Source organism: Trachinotus anak, unplaced genomic scaffold (assembly GCF_046630095.1).
Source record: "Trachinotus anak isolate AG129_WGS33_773 ecotype Australia unplaced genomic scaffold, CSIRO_AGI_Tana_v1 ptg000002l, whole genome shotgun sequence".
Classification (NCBI taxonomy): domain Eukaryota; kingdom Metazoa; phylum Chordata; class Actinopteri; order Carangiformes; family Carangidae; genus Trachinotus; species Trachinotus anak.
Window position 1 is genome coordinate 5,991,933 of NW_027273853.1, and position 25,658 is coordinate 6,017,590.

Consider the following 25,658-nt stretch of genomic DNA (forward strand, 5'->3'; position numbering starts at 1 on the left):
GTAAAAGCATGGATGTACTGATGCTGTCAATAGTGGACTGATGATATGAGGAATGGTATAGATATAGATATGATGTATAACAGCAGCAAATCATCACATTTGAGAAACTTGAACCAGCAAACGTTTGGAATTTTTATTTAATCAATGACTAGAGGTTTAGTTGTTTTACTTAACTTTATATGACTTTAGCCAAAACGATTAATCACTATTTAAAATAGTTGCAGATTCATTCACATGCAGTGTCAACTTTTGAAGTGTCAGCCTAATTTTTTTCTTAGCATTTATGACATATGAAGCTCCGTGGAAGCTGTTAAATATAGTTGTATCATCTTTCTTTAAAATAATGGGGTTTACAGTAGCTGATACACATTTAGCTCAGAGAAAACAGGGATACGTGACAAATGAGATACCATGTACAATATGAAAGTATAATACAAATACTTTCAGTGGACAAAACACAAGAAACTGTTGAGTGGTAATCACACGTATTCTGCTGAATCCATGTCCTTTTCACTTTCTTGACTGAACAAGATTTAGTGGAGAGAAAAATCTATAGTATATATCATATCTCTATCACAAGATCCATTAAGATTTACCTGGTCTATGGTTCAGAGCACATGTTCTTCAAACCTGTACACACTGTATCAGAACGTATTTGTTAATCCAAATCTGGTGCATTTTGTGAGCCTTTCATCCATCATCAGGTAGACAAATCTTTAATCTTGTCACGGCACAATTACGTGTACTGATGAAAGTGTCGCACACGGGTGAGTAATCTGATGGTTTAAGACATGCCATATAGGCACAGATGGCTTGTGCAGATTTTGTGCATTATACCCACATCACTACACATAGTTTTACATACAATGCTGACAGCTCCTTGGCTGTATTTAGATTTATGGGCACATTTGTTCATCTAATCGAGGCACTAGATGGCTTTTTGCCCACTTTGGGTGGAGAATATTGACAAGGCTGTCAGACTTTGATGAATCCAGTGGTTGGATGAGCGCAATGTTGAAACACAGTGGCAATGAGAAGGAGAGAAAGAGAGAAGAGAGAAAGATCATCAGCATGGCCAAGTAACTGAGCACTGGCAAAAAGCAAAGCGAGGAATGTGTTTTTTATTCACTGCTGGAGGCAAATGCTCCATTGAGACAGGCACTATCTGGACTAAAGACTAAAACAAAGCCCATGACTAAAATCAATGCTCGCCTTCACAAAACCCTGTAGCTGAAAACAGAGCCTGACAGAAGCAGCCATTGTAAACTCTGACGTGGTGGAATAAAAAATAAACACAAATCCCCGAGGGTTTAGAAGTCTACCCAGACACCTGACAATTCCAAGTATTGATTGTATGAAGGGGTTTACTTCTTAAATGTGTGCCTGCAATTCAGGTTTTAATACTTACATGCTTATATGCACACACACTGACCACTGAAATTTTACTGCAGATTTATTACAACAATATCTAAACAACCTCACTGTTTCTCAACTGAACAGTAGCCCAATCATTCAGCAGCCAGTGTCTAAACTATAAAAACGAATAGAGTGAAAAACCTTTAAAAACATGATAGGTTGTGAACTGTTATGATGTGGACAGTTACAGTTTGTAATCAGGGAGCAGAGCTTGTCCATACTGCCGAGAGGCAATATAACAAGCAAATGACATACATTTCAGCATACTGTGAAATGTCCTTACATGTTTAGTTTTCTATATGCACATAAAGTCATATCACACAGTATATTAGCATCCAGTTTACTAAGAGCATAATGTGTGTACCTTGTTTAAAACATGCAAATGAATTTCATTCAAGAATCTGTTTTCCCGACTCCCTGTGGATGAGTGCGAGTATGCCATGATGGGGCCATTACAGATAATGGAGCAATTGTTCTGTCCTTCACCTTCTTTCTTCTCCATTTACCTTCTAATGTTTTACGAACATGTGCTCAACATGCTGTCATTTGGCAGACACTTGGCCCCATGACCACATGTCTTGTCATGCAGGTCAGTTATACAGGGCTGTATATGCATGATCACATTTCAGTGGTGAAAAGCAAACTTGCACTTTTCAGTATAACAGTTTTACTTTATATTCAAAGCTAAATTGACTGGCAGCTAGAAAAGGTAGCAAGTTGGTTTAAACTTAAAATGTAACTGTAATACTCACTAAGAAATCAGTAAACTGCACACAGCATTCATCTCGTCTTTACCAGTCAATCTGTTTTTCATCAAAGGATGCCAAAGAATATAAGCAAAAAAGCAAAAGACACTGTGTTGTTAAGTTAATCTATTCGGGGATACGCAGATGTTCAGGATGACTTTTTGTATTTTGTGCTTAAGTTTCAATCAAGTGATGAACCCCATCTCAAAGCCCATGTGAAAGTTGTTGCGAGATGCAGAATTAATGAGGACTCTCAATCTAGGAATACAGACTTGATATATGTTTTTCCACAAGAGGTGGTGCCTTCCAGTGTCTATCAAAATGTCAGTGTTGACAATTGCTGTCACAATAAGATCAATTAAGATGACAGCTGGAAGTAAAGATGGTTATAACTTGCTTGCCCAGACTTTAAAGGGTTTAGTGGACTTTCAACAAACTAGATCTTAGGGCGTGTTGTCTGAACACACCTAAAGTCTTGAAATACCTACTCTGACTGACCAAACTTTAGGCAGGCGTGGCCGTTCAGAAAGCTAGCCATCATACAGCCTTGTCTGACTGTGGTCTCCCTGATCTTGCTTTAAAAACTTGTCTCTCTTCACCATGTGTTTGTCTCATTGCTGTGAATAGTGGACATGTTTCCCAACAGTGTCTTCTCAAAGGTTTTCATGGCTTTGGACTCAGCTGTGCACACAGGCAGCAAGTCCTCCAACCTAAACCACCATATAGGTTGTTTGTCCCCAACCTCGGATACAACTCAAAGGAGTGTACCAGTGGCAATCATACAGGACCTTCATTGTCACGGTAACGAGGTAAATTAGCACAGGTTGTGGCGCGCTCGTGGTTAAGTTAGGTTCATGCACAAAAACCACTTGGTCAGGTCACTGGACTTCCTTGCTACTGTTATAATTTCTATGGCCACTAGAGGTCACCTAACAATAAAACTTAACTATTGGCTCATTTTGTACATGAGTGAGGATGCGAAGGAGTCGAACTGTCTGTTCAGGAAAGTTGCAAAAAGTGTTGATGAATGCTCCCTCTATTCTGACATCAGAGAGGTGTAGAGGGAGGCGTTTCAGAGGAGCATAATGAGGCCTGTAGTCTCCATCCTGTTTCCTCCCTGATGCCTAAGTTTGAATTCTACATCTCTAAAAAACATGCAAAAATGTAGTGGCAGATTAGAAGTAAAAAAGATCAGTGTTACAGACATTATACATGTTGTCCATGTTTTTGTAACCAGGCTAAAAAACCTCCCATATACCCAACATCAGAATTTCACTTGTCATCAGACCGTCCTCTCTGATATAGCTCTTCTCTAATCACTTCAGTTCAATAGCTATTTTAATATTACACCTTACTCAGTTTAGCTGAAGATTTCAGTGATTCACTTTAATCATTGTCTATTGATGTATGACTTTTTTAACTTCCTGTGCTCTTTCATAGTCACAGTTTGTATTGAGGACTGTAACAGAATAAATGATTGTGCCTTTAAATTCCTTCTCCCTGTAGACACAGAGGAGCACTTCAATCTGTCAAAAGCCTTGATATCTATCATGGAGCTAAACATCCAAAAGGTTTAGGGTGTAGGATTTTTTAGGGCTTATGAAGCTTCATGCAGGCTTTCTCAATTATACTCGCTCTTCTTTTGACCTCCTGCAGAAATTCCCCTCGCACACCTGTATTTGGAACATTGATTGTGATTCGTTAGTTGTACTTGAATGTAGTGCTGTGTAAAACTTTTTGAAAGTTGTGCATTATGTTCCAGCTGACTCACTGGGGAGGAGGAAGAGCTTGTGAAGGTCGAACTTTTCCATTCTGTCATTTAAGTAAAAATTATATACTTTAACCTGTTAAATGTGAGGGGAGGGGCAGGAAGCCTCCTACAGTACAGAACCAAAGCTAAACCATCTGCAGATGTGTTCACTGGCGTTTACTGGAGTGTCAATATGTGTGAGAACTGATGCGCCACATGCTCTGAACATACATATATTACATCTCATGCCTCACAGGGAGATCAAATTCCACGCCAGCAGATATGGTAATCATAAATCTGAGGATTAGCTTTTTGAGTATTTCACAGATCTGGATGATCTGTCAAGCTGGCAACACACTTCCTGTAAAAAGTCGCAGCTCTCTCAGAGCTTCTGTCTCCAACAGCAGACAAACAAATTATATATAAAAAAAACTAGTTCATTCATCTGTGTATAACACATCTGTCACAACATTTCCAACCTCTGATGAATGGAGAAATCTGATATTTCCTTCTGTTATATTTTCTTTTTTGATTAAATGGGTAGAATGAAAAGATTGCACTTATTTCTGAGAGATGTTCGAATCGACTGACCAATCAACTGATCATCAACAGACTGAAATGTGACTGGATTGAGCTCTAATACAGGCTAAAGTAATATTTTACATGGGTTTTTATCATTGAATGGAGTCACTGACATCACCTGTGATGCCGCCGTCTGTTTCTCCACTCCTGTCTTGAGTTTGTGGATGAAATGAAAACAGCTTACAAAACCATTAATCTACCATCCAAACAACACAAGCTAACCCACTTGAAAGCTATCCGAGTGTAATTAAAATTCCTCTGGATTTAAATACATTCTCGAGTGTGCATGCTAACGGCCCTTTTGGGAGCTTCTTGGACTAATCGGAGCAACGGAGAAGTGTGTTATATTCGCTAATGGGTGAACACATGATTTCACAGCTCCCAATGTGATTATACTCTTATTAGGGTCAGACATTCATAAAGACTCATTAGTAATTTCTCCCATCATGTGGGTGGGTGATATCGTTTCTATCTCTTTTGGTGTGTGCAGGCTTTGATTGCAGTGACTCAGTCCCTTTGAAACAATTTGTAAGCCGCTGAGCGCTTTGCACCCAAACTTAACGCGGACGTAATAAACAAGCAAAAGTCTCTCACCAGAAAGACAAAAAGAGGAAGAGCCTCTCTTGGCGGGTTTGATGTTGCACATGTTCAGCTGGTTTGGTTTTTTAACAGACTTACAGGGATCATGAGATGGTTACTTTTCCGAGAAATTAAATAAAAAGCACTAATTTTGGACGGACAGCTTGTGCATGCTGCTGCTCCAGGCAAACAACATCCCAAGCAACATATGTTGACGACAGAGAAAGGTTGGAAAAGCCAACTCATCGCCCTGAGGCCCAGAAAACATAGCTCTGCTTAGAAATAATAGTTATTTGTGACAACACCTCCCATTTTCAGAGAGGTTACTGCAGGTGATTCACTGCTGCTTTGTGCTGTCCTTTAAATAACCTACTAAAAATACGAAGGCACACTTTTCTGAGTATTGGCAGCCCACCTGCAGAGGTAGTTTGCATTCAAGGTAATTGAATAATGTGCAAGTAGCGTACTTAACAGTTAACAAGCCCTTGCTACAAATTGCTGACTGTGTATGCGGCTGTCTTTCTCAGACAAATAAGGCTTGGTATTTAGGCAGGTATAATAGAGTTAAGTTAGCAGTTCTGTAAAAGCTGCATGACATTTAGTTTCCCTTCTTTGAGTCATATGACGGGTGTGGTGCTGGATCCAGCACAGATAAGTCCCACTTAGTTCTTTATTTGTCAGTGCAGCATGAAGTCAGGGCCTTGTTTTATAACTTCTAACGTCTACTCCATTCACATTCTACTACAGTGATATATGTGTATGGTGAGATAAACCGAACTCTTATGCTTAAACGCTTTCACCAAACACATAGCAGTTGTCATTACTGAGAGAAATCTGCTTTAATTTTAATTATAACCTGTATCATGGGCGAACAGACGTGTTAAAAAGTGTTTTCACAGAACAAAAGACATAAATACAGACAAAAATAAAACAACGGATATGAATGTATTGGCAACAAGGAAAGTGAGAAGCTTCAAATGTATGACTCATCCATCTGTCTTCATGCTTCCGATGGCCACACACGTGAAAACGCACACATAAACACATAAAGATCCCCATTTCCTGCTCACACAGAATCCCCGCGATGAGCCACAGACACGCTCAGTGCAATCCACTCAGCAGAAACAAGGCACACAGCCTCTGATGCAGATAAAGGACCTCCTGATTAAGCGAAAGCATATGCATGTGCTGAAGGTTACAGAGGAGGGTTTATGACTGCAGGGGTGTCAGTTTGAATCCCCAAACGAGCTGGGGGTTGAGTAATGCTGTTTCCTCCCACTAAAAAGGTCCAATGGAGGTGCCCTTGAGCAAGACATGTAAGCTGCAGTTAACACTGGTGGCTCCCCAGTGTGGATGTGCCTAATGACATGAATCTGAAACTGTGTGTTGCTAAGTGTGACAAAAAAAAAAAAAAATCTCCCTCTTATCGCTGAAGTACTCATCACCCTACACACCTGCCATATGGAGTTTATATCAGCATTCATGGCTCTGCCACATGAAAAGGAAATGTTGTGAATATGGCGCCAATAAATCTACAACAATTCCCTAAATCATCATACTACTTACAGTTGAGCATAAGGTCACAGAGAGTAGCTGCACTGCTTCTTATGGGAGCAAACACAAAGTGTGAGACTTCTTCACATGACAGAACTGAACAGCACACACACACACACACACACACACACACCCATACACACACATGGATTTAGTTCACAAACACACAACGCTGGATGCACAATCAGAGCCGCTTTGTGTAGCTGATGACATGGAATGTGTTTGCTACGTTTTACTGCATTTGTCCTTTAACTCTGCCAAGCTTTGAGGTGGTTTTGGATCGAAGAGAAGACGGCTCTTTTTTAAAACTTTTATAAGCTGCAGGGCACTCTGTTGCAAAAAGGGAGGGGCCATCCATCCCAGGCGGTGGAGGAAACCGCCTCCCCAAAAAAAAGCAAACCAAACAAATGGCACAAAAAGTTATTTTTCAGATGGCTACTGTAAAAGGAGTCTTTGTATCCTGAAAAATCTGCTCCAACTGACACTTGACTAAATGCAGCAAAGGAAAGGACAAATGGAAAGAAAGACTCAAAGAGAAAGTACGCCATGTACCCAGTGGGAGGAGGGGATTTTCTGGAGAGCAGCAAAAGATGTATTTTGGGGAAAAGAACTCCTTCTTGAGGCTTCTGATCTGCTGTTTCACCAGAAGGCCCTGGCATGGTGTCAGGGCGTTGGTCTTGTTTCCAATAGCGTCACTTTCAGTGCGACAGCAGCTTCATAAGACCTTAATAATGTGTTTTTTATTTTTAACTGCTTCACTTATCTGATGTGGCAGTGCTAAATGCAACAGTTATGTTCAATGAGAAGCTGTAGTTCAACTAAAGCACACACTAACTACAAGTGTGGTTTTGCTTTGACAGACAACTCAATGGAGAAATGTGCTGTGCTGTTTGTCCATGGGGAAAAAAACCCATGTACGCTGAACACCTCTCTTTTAGGTGCAGTAAATGGACATTGATGCTTCTGGCTGTTGCCATGTGACCACATAAAACCAATTTCAAGCATTTCAGCCATTTACAACCAAATTATATATGGATGGGTTGTGTCTTCCCAGAGGAAGATTTTGATGTCTCACAGAAATAAATAAGATTTATTTTTTTTTAAGATTTACTTATTTTGACAGTACTGAATTCTGACCTCTTTCTCCTAAACCAATCCTCAGGAGAAATAAGGAGCAAAAGAAGAGATCAAGATCTGAGAAATCAATCCTGTCCAGTTTGAGAATAACAGGAGAAACACGAGAAAAGCAAGAGATCTTATGCTGTGCTCACAGGCTTCATTTGATCCCAATCACAATTTCAGGTGCAGGCTCATTTACAAGCTGATCAAATTTTCTTTAAGATCTCACTGTTGTCTTAAGAGCTGATTATTTCTGACAACTAAATCTTAAGATCTTAGGAGGTGAGATAAAGAAATACAAAATAAATTGTCAAAATCTTATATTGATGTTAAATTGACTCAACTGTGTCTAGGAGAAATAGACTAGACAAAGAAGAGATCTTATTTTCTTTTCCTCTGGCTTCGTAAAGTTTTTACTGTGTCAAAACCTCAAGAATCTGAAGATATCCTTTAGAGGTTCTTGCAAGAATCTGGATCATATCTGGAGATTTCTTTTTAATATGACATCTTACAAAGCCGTGATCAGACCCAAACCATGCCAGCAAAATGTCCCCCACAGCATAGCAGAGTGTCTGGATCCCCTCACTGTAAGGGTCTAGCATTCAGGCCTGTACCCTTCTCTCTTGGTGTACGCCACACATGCACTCGCCCACTTGTTGAATATGCTGAAGATGACTCATCTGACCATATCACTTTTTTCCTAGTGCCTCTGGTTTTTGCACCACTGAACTCTCAAATGTGAATTCATTTTTTGTAATGATGGGTTTATGCAGTGCAGCCCTACTATCTCTCTCTATGTAATTGTCGATGGACTGTTCCTGCTGACAGTCTGATCATGTCCTGCACTGACATTCTCAGTGACCCGAGGAACAGTTGCTCTTCTGTTCTCCCTTACATATCGCACTAATACACGAGCATCACACGCATCAAATGCACTGTCAACCCTAATTTTTGACCCTATTTACTGACGTCTTTGTCATAAATCTAAATGTAGATGTCACTTCAGTCCCTGTTCCTATTGAAACACCTTCCAGTTGAGCATCTTTATGTCTGAAGCTCCTCCTCCATCTGTGCCCCAACAATGAACGCTCTTTCAAAGTCACTTAAATCTTTTCCCCTACAAAATCAGAGCCAACTGGACCTGCTTAGCATATTTATACCTGCCACAGAGCATGATGGGATGTTAATTGCACTATTGTATTCTGCGGTGCACCTGTGTGGAAGCATCTCCATTTGTTGTGTTTCTTTACACACTTATTCAGGTTTGTCACCCATCTGCACATGTGAGTTCAACCCTTTGGTGCTCTGAGCACTGAACAGTAAGCTACATCCTCAGGGCAGTCTGAAACATATAATAAAGCATCCAACCTACTGGAAATACTGAGTAAAAGAAGCCTACTGCGAAGAAAGGCTCCTGGTGATCCATTTGAAAGTGAATATCACTTACTTTGTAATACAGTTCACTTCAAAGGTCTCTCTTTTCTTTACATGCCTGTGAAATCAAACCTATCTAAGTCAAGCAATTAACTGTCCCAATCTAATATATATCCAGTGTTAGAGTCACAGCTATGAGTAACATGTGCAAAACATGTATGTAACACAGCATATGTTAAAGCTTTTCAAAATTCACAACACTGGTTCAGTGAATCTAATGTAAATGAGGTCTGGCCTTTAGTTATGAATATATTTACGGTTGTTTATTAGAATATAAATGAGGTTGAGGAATTGAATTTCACAGACCAAATGAAGCAGCCCATATATTTCTGACTACTAATGAATGCTGTTCCGAACTGCACTGAGTCTCAATAATCCTGCCAACGGCATCCAATACCATCCAGCTGGCATTCAGATGTTCTACAGATGCGCTCAATCCACCAAGAATAACGCCCGTGGAAATAAACACATCCAGGGCTCTGCACTGCAAAGTATGGAATGCGTCAATGATGCATTTTCATAAACACACTTAGCCGTGTAGATATGAGTAACACTTCAGAGCCACAATAGTCCATTTTTTGTTGAGCGTTTTGGTTCCAGAGGACACTGTGGTTCATACTCTGCACTCATGAGGCCAGATGATGTATTTTGATACATGCCATCCTCATATTTGTTTTTGTTGTAGACTCAGGAATGATTCACAAGTGTGTTTCAAATGTTAGTTATGCAAACACCTCTGAGACAGAGGCAGAGAGATTTTCATTTATTTGTGTGAAATCTCACAGGATGGGCGTAGAACCCAGAATGTGGGATAAGAAAAACAGTCAGACTGAGGTGTAGTGAAAAAGCTCAGAGACACATCAGGAGGAAGCTGTTATTGTGAAGTTTCTCTGCCTCATTGAAAAAAACAACAATCAAGTTATTGTAAGTGCCCCAAGCTGTCTGTGCTGTCTGCCTTTAATTTCACTGCAAATGCCACATGAAAAAAGAAGTCATGACGTTCATATTTTTTTGACACACGTTTTAGAAAGATCCATTCTTGGCGTGTGAAGAGGAGACGGAGGAAAGCCGACACAGGAGGGCGCGGCAGGGTGGAGCTGGGCAGCGCAGGGCTGGTCCTGTTGGAATTGGCAATGAAATGTCCAGCTCCGCACCACCATAACATCCTCATCACACAATTTGTGTTTCATGTCTTCACAGTGATTCACTGGAATCATATCCCATGTGCCCAAACAGCATGATACTCTGGTTCTCCTGAGGTTCAGTGGTTTTACATTATTTATCTATATTTAACCAAACAGTGCCATAGGGGCCTCCTTTTTCCTAAACAATATATTTTTGTAGCTCAAGACTCAGGAAGGAAGTATATTATATGTATAACACAGGACACCTGCTCACAGTTAAAGCCCCATTCATAAATCCACTACAACAGCCTGTTTCAGGTCATATTATCCAACCTCTCTTTTTTCTCTCGCACAGACAGACCTTTTCAGGGCCACTAAGTTTGATTCCAAATGACCTCACTCTGCAACGATGTGATTCAGGAGTCAGCAGTGAGTTCAGACGGAGACCACCATCAATAGTTTATGACTTGCATTTAAAAGAGGCCTAAGGAGGACTGTTCTGGTCAAGGTAAAACCATTATCATCTTTGAATGATTCATACATCAGATAGCACGGCTTCACACAACCCACCACACGATCCTGAAACCACATGCCTTAGAAAAAGCGGCAGGGTAATCACAGTGTGTTAGGTCAGTATGTAAGGGGCTCAAATGGAATATGTAGATACTACAGTAATGTCCTTAAGTGACTTTGGCGATAAAAGTGATATAACTGAAAATCTAAAGCCCTGTTTAAAGTTAAAAACACAACAATCCTGGAAGTGGCACTCCAAGAGAGGGCACTGTAACAATAAATCACAAGTGGTTTTTAACCTTGTAAGAGTGAATGTAATGGAAAACATCTGATTTAATCATCTTGGAGTCATGCATATATGAATATAATATTTCAGATAATTTAAAGAAAATCCACCTGTTAATAACTTGTTGGTGTTGGTCTAGTGGGAATTTTCAGCTAGAGGCGGCTGCAAACAAAAGGTCAGCGACTTCCAAGATTCAAAAAGAAACTGTTCTCTGTGATGGTCAACATCCATACAAAATGTTACAGTGGTTTGAGCAGTTGTCGTCAGATATCTTGCTCTGGAAAGTATTGGATGGACTGATCTCATTCTACAGATTTATTCTTGGCTCTCCAGTGGGGCCGAAACATGAGAAATTACATTTTAGCCTCAGCTGCTCTTTAGAATATATTTTGCCAGCTGCACCTCAGATGGAACAGGTCGTCCACTAGATTTGAAGGTCAATGGTTCGATTCCTGACTCCTCCAGTCCACATTTTGAGGCGTCCTTGGGCAAGATACTGAACCCCAAATTTCCCCCGATGAGTGTATGGTAGAAAATTGCTAGTCTATTTACTGTGGATTTCATAGCACAACTCTTACACTGGACTGAGGAGTATAACAGTTATAGTGACCAACATTTCTCTCAGTGTATTATTTTGCATTGTTTTTGTATTGTTTTGCAGTAAGAGAGACTTCAGAATTGTGAACCAAAATTGTCGGTTTGCATATCAGAGAGCAGCTTAGTGTTGTCTACAAGAAAAACTCTAGAGCCAGATAAAAATCCTGACTTCACCGACACGTCTAGGCAGCTAATTCACTGCATCAGCTCCCAAACTGTATCCACTCAGCCCAACAACAGAGCTCAGGAATACTGACCTGCATACACAAAGACTGATGTCAGGTAATGGCTCAACGTTCCCTGGCAGCAGTGCACTATTTTGAATTTCCAGATACCACCGAACAAAGTTTTTATTAGAATGTGGACTGGATTTCATCCCTCAGCGCGGTAGTGTAGGTGTCATGTTGAAAACAGCCTCTTCTGCAGAGCTATCTGGATGCAAGCATCTGGACCAGTAAATCACTGTGAGGACATCTTTCTTTTGAGAGGTAGAGCTGGCTGTTCAACAGAAACTGTTCAAGAAAGTCAGTCAATTATGAGAAAGAGAGTGAAGATTTCCCATTAGAGGAGAGGGGAAGGTTACAAGATGCTAGCGTGTGTTTAACGAGCACACACAGTAATTTGTTGAAGGCTTCAAGCACAAGTAGTAGCCTGAAGTGGGCCTGTTAATGTTTAGATTCTGCAGCCAGTAATAGGGTTGTTCATGATTAGGCCCAATCAATGATCTACCATTCAGGATTATTCTTGATTATGCGTAATTTCAATCATTGTTATCAACCTGATTAATTATACTTGTAAAATTACGAAAGTAATTGTACTCTCTGCTTTTTACTCGTCATGTAAATGCACCAGGAAAGCAGAAATACCAGACATATGACTTTAAATGCAACACGACATTCTTCTCTGCCTTTGACATCCATGTTCGATTATGTCTGGAAATAAAATCTGTAATTTGGCAACAAAGTCAGGCCAGTTTATTCCACTTTCAGTTGCCAGGAAAATATTTGTGCTCACAGGGAGTTGCGTGTTGGATGACCCTATGATTTCTGTGCAACAACAGCTGCTGAGCAAGTGAGTGTTGAGACTTCCATTAAAATACACAATATGACAAATTACACAAGGAAATTGTTCAGTTCTACATCTCAATTTCATTTTCTCAGGGAGGAATGTTTCTTATTTCTCTAACTTTACGCGTCTGTATCAAACTCTATTTCTGTCCCATTTCTGTTCTCTGAACTCATCACCCCTCAACTAACTGATGTGCTATCTGGTTTGATAGTGTCTGGTAGGAAAGTTGAAAACATCCATTTTATTTTGAGAAAGTTTGTTGAGGCTGTGAAACCGGCTCTTAGGTGAAAATGAACTCTAATAATAAGGAGATTTTCCTGTTTTAAAGCGAGGACCACACTCCCCAGGGATCAGATGTTAAATTGCTAACCTCTCTTTCACTGTCTGCTGAAGTAGAGATGAAGTCTGTGTGTTTTAAAACTTTAAAACCACCATCCTAAAAATTTGCTTCCCCATCCATGGTGTCTCAATTGACTCATAACTGAAACCTGATTAAAAGTGTCCTTCACCTGCTGGACATCTCCCATTTGAGACTGAACCCAGGCTAATTAGTCGAATCAAAAAAAAAAAGGATCATCGCTTTCACCTGAATTCACCTGCTGATATGGAAAGAGCAGATGGCTCTAATATTAGGATTACATAGAGTTTCTCTGATGGAAACAGTGAGTTAAAATGTTAGTTCACCACCTTGAGGATCTCAGCCATTTTAAAGAATTTAGGACTTCTAATAAATGCTAAACACCAGCCTTCTATGCTCAATCAACTTTGACGAAATGTTATCTGGTTATACAGCTCATTTTGTTTTTACTTGACCACTTTTTACTTGACCACTTTCCTTTCCTACAAAATTAGTTCTGCGTTTAGTGGAGGGAGGGCAAAGAAACACCAGCCACTTGCTCATTTTTCTAATAAATTAATGTGCATTAGAGAGTCGGGCAGCCAGAAAAAGCAAGTTCAATTTTTTCCCCCTTAGGCTGGCCTTAAGCTAATTGCCATCCAGTGGCTGCTGGTACCCTTATGTGAAGCAAAATGTTCTCTCACGCTGCAAATTAGCTTTAAAACAAGTGGAGGTTGCTGAGCAAGGATCGGACCACATTGCTGTTAAATTGGAATACCTGAGCAGGTCGTGTGTATCAGTAGTTTGGTTTAAAAGAAGAAATAGAAGCTCTCTTGTTGTAGTAACATCTCCATGGTGTTTAAACCTACTGTTCTTTCCCCTTCAGAGGACCAAATGAGTGTGACAGTCTGGCAATGAGCTCACCAAATCTAAACTCAACTCAGTAATGTTTAAAACATCCTGAATGTCTCCTCTGTGGTCACTTATACAATGAAGATTCATCCTGAGGAGTAGCTTGAGAATGCATCATTGGCTGCAAAGTGACGGGATGCTCCAGGGTCACACACACAGCTTCCCTGTTTGGTGTTTTTACAATCCCCAGGGGCCTGTTCCCATGGCCAAATCTGGCACAATATGGTTCATCAGATTGCATAGTTGGTCACAAAAATACTGGTTGTTCTTGGTGCACAGTCAAATCTTCTGTCTTCTGGTTTGGCTGATCATTTGTTGACTTCACTGAGTTCAGCTGTTGTTGTCAGTTGCTTCAATTTCAGATTTTTTTTTCAATTCTCCTCCACATGATAGAGCATTTTGAAGAAACATGTTTAGTTTCTCTGTTTGTTTAATCAAGCATTTAATCGTTTTGAGCTGGGTCTCTTTTATGAACTGTGAATAATGTCTGAGAAGATAAATATGTGACCGGAGTTCAGGCGTGAAAAGTGAAACAGACATGCATTTCAGCAAGGACAAATGTAGGAGGAAGACCTAACAAATAAGCATGTGTAATTTAACTTTCTACCTGTGATCCATCACATACAGAATAAGTAAGTTCTATATTTTCCTTCATTTCTTTGTTTATATCTATGTTTCAGCTCATTCTAATGTCAATTCCCAGCCTGTGAGGAAATTGCCTGGTATGTGCAAAATCCAGCCATTTTAATCCAAGATGAATTATGGTTATGCCCTGAAATTTCACCTTTATTCTACCTTGACAAAACCTTTAGATTAGCGCTTCAACGACAGCTATTTTTCTTGCCTAATTGTAATCATTTGCAATTTCTTTTCAGACAAACTGCAGATAACCAAATCTAATAAGTAAGAAGAGCGCCACAACTGAATTTCTGCTCACTTCACACTATTTTGTGAAACTATGTTGAACTTTCCATCCTCTGTTTTGCCATTACTGTGTGAAAGATTCAACACGATTACACAAGGAGCTCAGTTGTCTGGCTTGGCAAACCTGCGACGTGTGCTTCAGCTCGGCTGTGCAGCTGTTGCTTGCTCCATGCGACTGCAGGCGGCCGTATAGTCAGTCTAACCCAACTTCATGCGACACATCATTTCCTCCGGTTATTTTAAGCCTTCATAACCAGCGGGATGACGACATTTGCTCTGGTCTCTTAACACTGGGATCTGTGTGAACCACAGCACATACAAAATACACGCCCTCACACTCACACACACACAAACACATATACACAATCGTGAACACAGACACAAAGTCCCCACCCTGGATCCCCTTTCCTCCCCCTTTTTCCATCTTTCATCAACTCCATGTGAAGCAACAAGCTCTTTTGTTGGTTGTCCCGTCTTGCTATATTTATCTGGTGCAAGCTATTCCAGACTATCATCTGCCAGATCCCAGGCCTGGTGCTATCCCCAGCCCCCTTGATTCTGTCTGAACCCAGCCTGTAATGAGGCCGTCTGGCGTCAAATTACTCAGAACACTCCATGGTCCCTCGGCGGTGCTGATGAAGATTTTCAACAGGATGGGAGCTGGCGCTGATCTGCCTTCATGTCAGCATGCTGTGAAAAGAGGCTCTCTTAACTGCAGCCTCCCACTGCCATGCAGTGGGAATGATAGAGTAGGAGACTAGCTATTTGAAAGAAAAAAGGGGGTGTTCATGTTTATTTTACGTAACTCAAAATCATCCTTATGGAAAATAAAGAAAATTAAGTTGGTGTTATCCAGCAACTGTTCACCATTTTGCCAAACTTTGAGTGTCAAATGTTTGTGCACATATCACTGCACCTTCGGCTGAAGCTCAATTCTGTTGTCTTGGAGCAAAGGCTAATAATATGTTTGAGTCGAGAACTAATTAGAAGCACAAAAAAACCATTAGTTTGGAGTCTGATGTCTCATGATTAACCACTGCAGCCTTGTGCTTATGAGTCATACACCCTCTGGGCTGGAGGGAGTCCCCACTCTCCAGTGGATTTCTCTATATTTAAAATAGTGAGTCATATGCATGTGTGAGCCACTGTCCCTGCTGGACTTGTAAAAATAGTAGACATAAGTCTTTAAGGGATGGTGCGATGTAGAACGAAGCGCATGTGATGTGCAACATACACATGAATATTAAAGATGTTGTTGCTGTGAGTGTGGCTCGCTTCCTAAAAAGACCTAAGATTCCCGGGAGATGACGGCTGGCTGAGAGAACATGAAACACATCTGATAGCAAACCTGTCTCTCCAATGCTGTTTCAACAGTTACTTCACATCTAGCATTCTTCAAACGCTGGCCAATAGCGGCGCACTAACATTCGCTCATTGCAGTTGTTTTGTCTATATTAGGTAAGAGAAGCAGAGGGACAATTTGATTAAAGCCTCCAGCTGTGGCTCACTACTAACTGACCAAGCCACCTCCAGATGTTGGAGTGGAAACCTCAGGCTTTTCCCTAACACGTCTCAGATGAGTCAGCCCAGCACTGGAAACATTTCCCATGATTCACGCTGCTTTTCCAGTAGCCTTTTGTTACCCCACTGGCCACATCAATCTGAAGCCACTGATCAGGGCATGTGAGTTACATGAGATGCAGAGAGACAAAGCAAGCATTGTTTCTAAATCTAATTTAGACATAAATATCTATAATATGTTGATGCAAGATGATAGTATAAGGATAATATTACCAGCTCATAACAGTCTCAATAAACTTTAAAAATCTTTGGAGGTAAACTGACTGAGTAATTCCACAAAAGCCCTCTGGGTATTTTGTATTTTCTGGGTATATCTTGTTGTTCCTTTTTTCCTTTTAATTTGTTTTCAGTGGATAAGAGAAACAATGGCAGCCAGAATAAAACTAATTCGTCTTTATTCAACCAAAAAATGATAAATCAGACTATTCTCTACAAAAAAATGAAAAAGGAAAAACCCACCGAGGCCACTCGTATCGAGACATCTGGTCATGCATAATTCCTGCTTATTGAAAACTTGGCAGTTCTGCGGTGATGAGAATTTTCTCTGGAGTTTTCATTTTTGGGCACTAAACTCCCCAACAGCTCTTATCAAAAATAAACACACAGAGCTCGGCTGCTGCAGTGGGGGATGGATATAAGCCCCATCTTTCTCAGGGTCATAACGCACACTTTGATTTTTAAATATTCCACTTCATGTCTGGGCCCCATTGTGGTCCAACAGGTATCCAAACGTGCATGACATTATCACTGTGGTGCATCGACACAGGTGATATTTGTCTGTGGGTTTTTGCAGCAGTCTTGGTTTGTTTTATTATTATTTACTTACATGTGACGCTGTTTGCTTTTGATGATATTGAATAATTGACATTCTCTACTGTTATTCTTATCTATATCCTGTTGCCTGTTGCTGCAGAGAATCAAATCTAATATCGCAGTCCAGATTTCCGAGCATGTCAAGCTTTGACTTTGTCCTGAGCACTTTTGTTGTGTCTGCTGATGTGTCTGATTTTCAGCCACTCTTTTGTGGCTCTATAACTACCATTGCCCATCAGTCCAACACTCTGGTCCTGACTGTAATATCTCAACAACTATTGGATTGATTGACATGAAGTTCTGTCCAAACATTGATGGTTTCCAGAGGGTGGATCCTATTGACTTTGGTGATGCCCTGACTTTACCTCATGCCATCTTTTAAGATCAAAAATGTGATTTGTCCATTACTTATGGCTACACTTATGAACAAATACCTACAAAACTGATGACATTTCCATCAGCCTCAGGTGTGCTTTGTGTTTAGTGTTAGTAAAATGCTGAACTGAGATGTTAGCAATGCTTAAGTCAGCGTTTGACTGAAAAGCATGGCTAGAGAAACATAATCTTGTTATTGTTGTAAATGCTACATGAGTATAGTTAATGAAGTTTCATAGTGAGGAGAAGACGAATATCTGTGACATGTCCACACTTTGTAAAATCTAGTGAATGAAAAATACAGCTGTTAACTTTATTATCATGTTCAGTGCGCCAACACAAACAAACACATGAAAGACCTGCTTGGCTCCAGTCCTGTAGTTGTAAAACTCTTTGGTTCATAAGTATTAAGAATTGTGAAGAGAATGATGCCCTTCAGGAAGGCATTTACCTTTTTTTTCAGTGCAATTCTCTGGAGTAAATGTCAACTATTTTCCTCTTTTATTCATGCAGCTCTAACCCACGCTGCTGCTGCCGCTGCTGCTGTAGGTAAGGCTGTGTCTTTAGAATTGCCTAAAATTGCATGGCATGAAGGTAATCACCGTTGAACAACAATTTGAAATCCCAAATTACCACTTACATCTGGGTGTACACCATCCGTCACTAAACTGCTGAAAACCCCCGCTACCACCAGCTTATCTGATTGACATGGAAGGGGTTAAAACAACATGGGAACACACCATGAGATGGCCTTTGACCTTCCACCTAGGGACAGAATCTGGGCCTGTGTTTATGTACAGAAAATCTTTTGTGTACACACCCAGGGCTAAATGAGGACTGTGTGTGGGCCGTCTGCCTGCTCTAAGCAGATCATGGCCCTAAAATATAATCCGAGGAGCCTGCCATTGACAGCCAGCAACCTCAAAGAGAGCAATGTGGGAAAGATCATCTGCCAGGGGAGTATAGAGTCCTCAAGGCGAGGGACATGTCTTTTTTTCAGTATTCTTGCATCACAATGAGAATAAACTGAGCTATGATATGTGCTTGTGCTTTGAAGTCACTGAGTCCTCTGCTTTAAGTCTGACAACAATGCAAAGTGGTACACTAAGGAGGAAGAGTTTCTCTCCTATTTTGGATGGGTTGTGCATCTAGCACAACTCTGCCTGATAGCTTCATCACGTTTCCCCTGCTTTTAAGGATAATTCTGAGTCATTACAACTTGGGTCCTGTTTTTGTTCTTATTTTTAGACATTATTCCACTCAGTAATTACAACATTGCACTCACCAAGTTAATTGCTGCGATCTGGAAGGTTTAACAAGAATTCAGATGGGGGAAAAACACAAACAGTCAGATGATCAGACTGGCCTTAAAGAAACCTGCGTGCAGGGCCTAATTAACAGACCGGGTGGCCTTGGGGCAAAAATGAATGAGTGGGCCCCTGTTGATCCCCCATTTCGCCAATTCTCTTTACACTGTATATATATTATATACAGAGTGTATAGATTATTTTCCATTAGCAATTAGTTTGTGATGAATTAATTCAGCACAAAAGTTATATAGAAATATGCTTTATGTAAGTGCAGTAGTAACTGAAATAATAAAGGTAAGGTGAAGGTATGATAATACACTAGTTATGCTATAATTCATTTTTGCATGTAGTATTAACAAACCATGAAATTACCACAAAGTTGTGACCACAGAATGAACCTGGGTGCTTTGCGAGTCTGAGGCCCTGGGGCAGTTGCCCACTTGGTAATGCGGCCTTGCCCCAAGGCTAGGCCAAACACGAGCAGTAATATCATTAACCAAACATCCATCACAGTTTACAGATATCAGCTTTGACCTACTATGCTAACAAATCATGTGCATTTTGAGGGCATTCACATTCACCTGTACCGCAAAATAAAGTTTAGACAATCAGACTAAAATAGATTTATTATTTACAGCTGATTGTTAGACAGCTGGCTTTTCATGCCATTTTGCACTTTTTTGCCCAGTGTCTTGCTCAAGGACACCTTGGCAGGAGTTACTGCAGTTACAGGAATCAAACCTTAAAAATTTCCATTATTGGACAAGCACTGTAATTACAGGGTAGACATACTGCCCACCTTGCTGCTGCAGGTCAGATATGAAATGTTATCTATAGTAACAAGATGAAGTTATAGAGAGGAAAGGAGCAAGGTGAGGCAGGGTGCCCGTACAGCTTACTATGGATTCTTGCAATGATGTTTGCCTCAGGCCAGAATCCCTCCCAAAAAAAAAAAAAAAAAGAGTTAATAAACCATGACTCACTGAAACTTTCTCTCTGAAAGAGTCAGGATAAAGCATCAGACGGGCAGAAGTGAGGGAAGCTATGTCATGTTACAAACGTTATCAATGTTGGTTGTCTCCCAAGCTCAGAGACGTTATGAGGGTTTCATTTTCATGCAGCCAAATGTACAAGCTTGTCAATGAGCAGAATGTCTTCCAAAGTGGTCAAGAATGACTCCTGCTCAGCACTCGAGTTTTACAAGAAATGAACTTTTTCTGCAGCAGGGAAACCTCCAGACTTAATTCTTTTTTAATGACATACTGTATGTTCAGTAAATTGAAAATTAGATTTGTGCATATTTTTGTGCAAGAACTAAATCTGTTCTTAATATCAATATAAGATTTTTCAATCATAGGATGTTTATACTGTATTTTGTTACAAATTATAGGTTGCATTGAAAATAATTATAGTATGTAAAACTCATTCCTAAGACATGTCTCACAAAGTTGGAGTGACTGCTTATGTTTTGGACATTCAGTCTGTCCCATATGGAAGGACTTCCATAGAGGAAGAGCAGGCGAGGGGCTGTGCATTTATAAACACTCTGATTTTCTTGTCTGGGTCTGCTCCAAATGTCCCATTTCTATTCAGTCCTAACATTGTGATGTGTTTAAACTAAGAGGTCAGGGGAGGGTCACAAAGTGCGTCTGTGGGACCAGAGCACAACCAGCCAAACACTAATCTCATCAATTTCCTGATGCAAATATTGGACATATTAATCTTCTGTGCAGACACTTGTAGTCACACCGTTCTCTCTGCCAACACTCAAGGAACACATGGAGGCCTTGTACACAGACACTTCACAAAGCCCAGGCAAACTCCATATTTATTTTTTCCTGTTACCATGGTAACATTATACTCTGAGGGAGATAGCGGGCTCATATGAAGTCTTGGGATGCAAATCCCCTCGTTAAGCTTTGCGATTGAAAATGCAAACACATTCAGGAGCAAGGCATCTCTAAAACACTCACAAATGTGCATAAACCATTAGACAATCTTTGTAGTATTTGCTGTTGTCTTGTTGTATGTTATTTGAGCAATTTAAGACAAGCACCCACAATTAGATGCATGGCAATTCAATTAATGGTCTAAGAATATTATCTATGAGCTTTTTCATATCATACATATTGACAGTATTTAACACAGATCATTATTAGTTCTGTCAATAGTGTCTGTCTGTCTGTCTGTTCATCTGTCTCTTCCTATGTGTTTTCTGGGAAATGCTAAAATGTTACAAATCAAAATAGAGAGGTTGATAATGGGGCAAGAAGGAAGCCATTAACTTTTCACACTGTTCAGCCAGCAGAGAGGAGTGGCCACAGACGTGGCTTCCTCAGGAGCACAAAACTTCCAGATCTACATGACAACATCAAACTTTGTGTGACTGTCAACAGACAGAGAGGAACAGACAGGAAACAAATTCTATTACCAGGCCAACAGAACAACACACAAACACTGGAGAGCAATTTATGGTTTTGGAAATATCTGCCCTGCCAGTTTTTTTCTTTCAAATCTTGGTGGAGTGGTGGTTAAAGGGCAGCCTTAATAGCCACTGAAGAAATACAGAGCTGCAGAGAGACTCTGAACAGGGACATGTCATGGCCAATTTCAGATCGAGCCATGATAACGTGTGCATCCCTTGATGCCAAATATGAAATCCTGCTGCGTGTCAACTTTTAATGCCAAAAAAACAGATGTGTCCCTTTTAAATTCAGTGATATTCACTGATACACTGGATTTAGAGGAGTTAACACTCTTAAGTAAACCTGGGTAAGGTGAAAGATTATGTGTTATCAATCATGAAAGCATGAAAGCTGAAATAAACACGTTTTTCTACATGCAGAGAAAGTGACAGAATTGATGTGGTGAGCTACTGCTGGTGCTCACACTGCATCACAATTGTTCCTGTGGCTGCTATGTAGGCGGATGAAACATGATGGTGTAAGACTACGGGAAAGTGGTAGGTTGCACCGCTGAAGAAAAAACTCATGGAAACTGTTATTACAGGGGACGGTTCACCGTTCTGCTTTTGTGATCCGACTGGAATCATTCCTGCTACTGCGCGAGAAGTCGCTGAAGGTAGAGAAGTAAAGTAAGGGTGGATGCAGGCGCGCCACCTCTGAGAACGCACAGTGTTTCTTTATAGAAAGGTGCCAACAGCCAAGGTATCTGAAGAGAGGCCTGGGAGATTTGAAGATGTAAACACAGGGCAGAAATGAAACCCTCTGTAAGCCTTCGAGGTAGCTGGTGGAAGAGTCCCTCGACAGCTTGTGGCAGGCATTTTGTGGAGCAAAGGGGGGCCAAAATCTAATCAGTGACTTGGTACATCTGGTCAGCATTAGCATTTAGTTCTCCAGGGTCAGTGGGTGAGTACTGTTCACACTGAGGCAGCGAGGATTGTGCCAGCAGATAATTAGATGAGGAGAAATTGTTCCCTTGTACAGTTTTCCCAGTTTTATTCTGCCATCACTTTGATAAGGGGAACATTTGGTTGTAGATATGTGGAAAATCACATCTACGGCACCGTTTAAGCCGTCAGCGCTACCTATAATGCTAATGACTGTATCTATGTCTATATAAATATACTGCACACTGTTATGCAAAAGGTTTCTGTAAATTGCCATCAAACCCAATGTGACCGCACTCAGACAGAAGCCACTGTTTGCTCAGTGTACAGCTAATTCTTCAGCGGAGGTGTCGCCGTCACGGCAGTCAGTGGGGTTTATCTATAAATGAGCAAACAGAAGGGCAGATGACTCCTTTCATGCTCGTGGTGAATCCAGCTCTCCAGCTGAGCTTTGATTCGGTGCCACTGAAACAAAGCAACACATCCTCCGTTCAGATCAAGAGCCACTTTCTTCACTTTAGCTGCCAATGAGACACTCGAGGAGAGGTTTGCCCGGACTTAGCTGGAGTGGAATTTGCAGTGAGAGTTTGAAGAGCTGACAGCAGGCAGAAGACAATGGGGCTCAACAGCTGCTCTAAGTCCAAGGCCGATCCTGCCAACTCACCATATGTACAATTTTGTTCCGAGGTGAGTTGGTTAAGCCGTTCGAAGACACTGTTTCAACTTCCATCCACATACCAGATTTTCCTCACCCAAATGCTGTACATGCCACATAAAACTGTCCTCACATCAGAAGGAATCAGAAGAAGAGGTTCTGTATCATATACTGAGAAAGGTACATCTGTAGCTGACTTTACTTGAGCTCTATGGGGCCATTGTATACTTTAGCCTTCCAGCATCCCCCTCCCCAGCACACACACACACACACACACACACACACACTGACTCTCTACTCTGCTAGCACCCCCTCACCCTCCCACCCTTTCCCTCTCTCACTTTCATCTCTCCTCTCTGGGTGGATAGGGAGCAGCCCTGCCTGCCACTGTGCACTTCCCTGTGAAAGAGCCATTCACTGCTGCCGGCAGAGGGACCTCAGCTCACCTTCTAACCACAGAGGGCTTCAACTTCACTACCTCCTGCCTTTTGGCAACACGCTTTCAATGCAGACATTCTCAAGGTAAATGCGCTCACACACTCAGTCGGCCACAGACTGAAAGGCGAAAGAGAGAGTGAGAGAAAAAAAACTGCATTAGATGAGAAACCAACAGATGTTGTCTCAGACCTTGGACCAGGGTCAGACCCTTGGCACATCTTGCCCCTCTTGTATTGAGTTTCATCCAAGAAAAGGAAGGTTTCACTGCTGAGCAATGAATGGTATGAGGACTGTGAGAGTGGACAACAACAATAAAAAATTTTTAAAAAGTAAAGAAAAGAAGACCTGGTGTGGAGTTTGTGCTCAGTGCAGTGTTGTTGCATGTTAGAGTTACAGCTTGCTTAGTTCAAGTCTGAGGAATGAACTGCTCAGCTTGTCATGCTTTGACTTATGCTTTGGGGAAGTGATCTGATTTCCTACCGTGCATCTCTGACAGAGGGGAGCAGAAGGGAGGAACAGGACACCAACAGAGTGATTTGCAGTGGCACTTACCTCCATGGCCGGGGCTGGGGAGGCAGAGCAGCAGGGTCAGGAATGCTCCGACCACGACCGAATGCAGGGCTGTCATATTTTTGTGCTGAAAGTTAAGTCCTCCACTCTCACGTTAGAGACACGCCATTCAGAAGGGACTGAATGAGTTTCCAGTTTTGGGACCTGCTACAGGATACTCCTCTATGTGAAGGGGCAGGGCTGGGGAGGGACCACGAGAAGGACGCCCTCTTTAACCCACCCCAATGCACACGCATGCATACACACACACACACTTTGCTGCACACTCATACACACACACACACACACACACACACACACACACACACATCTTCAGAGACTGAAATATCATATCCTGCCTCTCTCTGCTGCACTTACACATGCACAGGTTCAAGACCTGTTACCAAACACATACAAGCACAGTCACACACACACCCTCACACACATATATGCTTTTACATATATGTTTCCTGTAGCACCCCTGAAACACTCAAACACTACCTCCCTCTCTCTCTCTGTCTGGCCACTCCTGGATCTGCAGATTCCCTCCTTTTGTCTCATTCAGTAATTGGAGTGGTCTTTGGAGACCAGCAGCCGCCTTCTGCAAGGATAAACCTTTTACTTTTAATTAAAGACAAATCAGGTTGCTCAACTCCCTGGATGCTTTATCTTCCTGGCCTTTCCCTTGATCAATGTCTCGTTCTTTATGTTTTTGTTCTACAAACCTGCTCCTGAAGCTAATTAAACTCACACTTAAGCATGAAGCAGAGGTGGGTTGTGTCAGATTTGCATTCGCTATCTCTCCTCTGTTGATAGGGCAGGGACAATGGGAAAGTGTTATGGCTCAAGTTATCTAAAGCACTCAGAGAGAGACTTTAATCGTGGTGAGTACTGTCGCTGATTGTTCTCTGCTTGCCTTTCACTTTCATTTTTTATTTATTTTTTTCCTTGAAGAACATGTACACACTCCTCATGAGGATTAGTATTTTCTGGTTGGATGCTAAGATTAAACCTCAAGTTCACTCTCAAAGCCTCAACGTTCAATTTCACCTGCCTCACAGTCAGCTGGTTGGCAAATTATTTCTCGTTTTTCTCTGACAGGCGAAATGGGAATACAATTAGAATTTTTTAAACACTTCCTCTCAGGTGTGGAATAACTTTACAACAGTAATTCACTCTTGACTGCGACTCTTGCAGTTCAATTAGAGGTTTGCTTTTCAGCCGAACAAACAATTCCTCAGAAATGATCTTCAAATTATCTGGCATGTGAAGTATGATGAACCGTTCCAAAATACAAGAATAAGAGATGCATTTTACATAAATGGTGAAGAAGTTGTGTTTTTCTTTTCCCTCTAACTTGTGTGTGTGTGTGTGCACATCCAGACTTTAATGCCTTCAAAATATCACATTTTGACTTTCTCATTCATGACAGGAACTAATATCCATACAGATTATGTCTTTCATATGGATTTCTCTGATCTTTGCAGGGGAGAAACGAGTTCTCCTTTAAACTAACTAAATGTCTTGTCTTTGGCTCAACAGTACCTCCAGTGGAAAATAATCAAACTGAAGTGGGATTAATTTGTTGGGAAAACAACAGTGAAGATGAAGCGGACCTCTCTTCTCTGAGCTCCGCAAAAGGGTGTG

The 25,658-nt window shown here is 41.1% G+C and overlaps 1 protein-coding gene across 1 annotated transcript in view; it reads right to left on the reverse strand.

Annotated features, from left to right (window-relative positions):
* The window catches only part of cspg4 (chondroitin sulfate proteoglycan 4), a 69,661-nt gene extending 45,215 nt beyond the window's left edge, over nucleotides 1-24,446 (reverse strand). The window contains exon 1 of the mRNA XM_071492747.1: nucleotides 24,015-24,446. Within this exon, the coding sequence (XP_071348848.1) occupies nucleotides 24,015-24,090 (76 nt within the window). The 5' untranslated portion in view covers nucleotides 24,091-24,446. The remainder of the gene's footprint in view (nucleotides 1-24,014) is intronic.
* Between the last annotated feature and the right edge of the window lie 1,212 nt (nucleotides 24,447-25,658).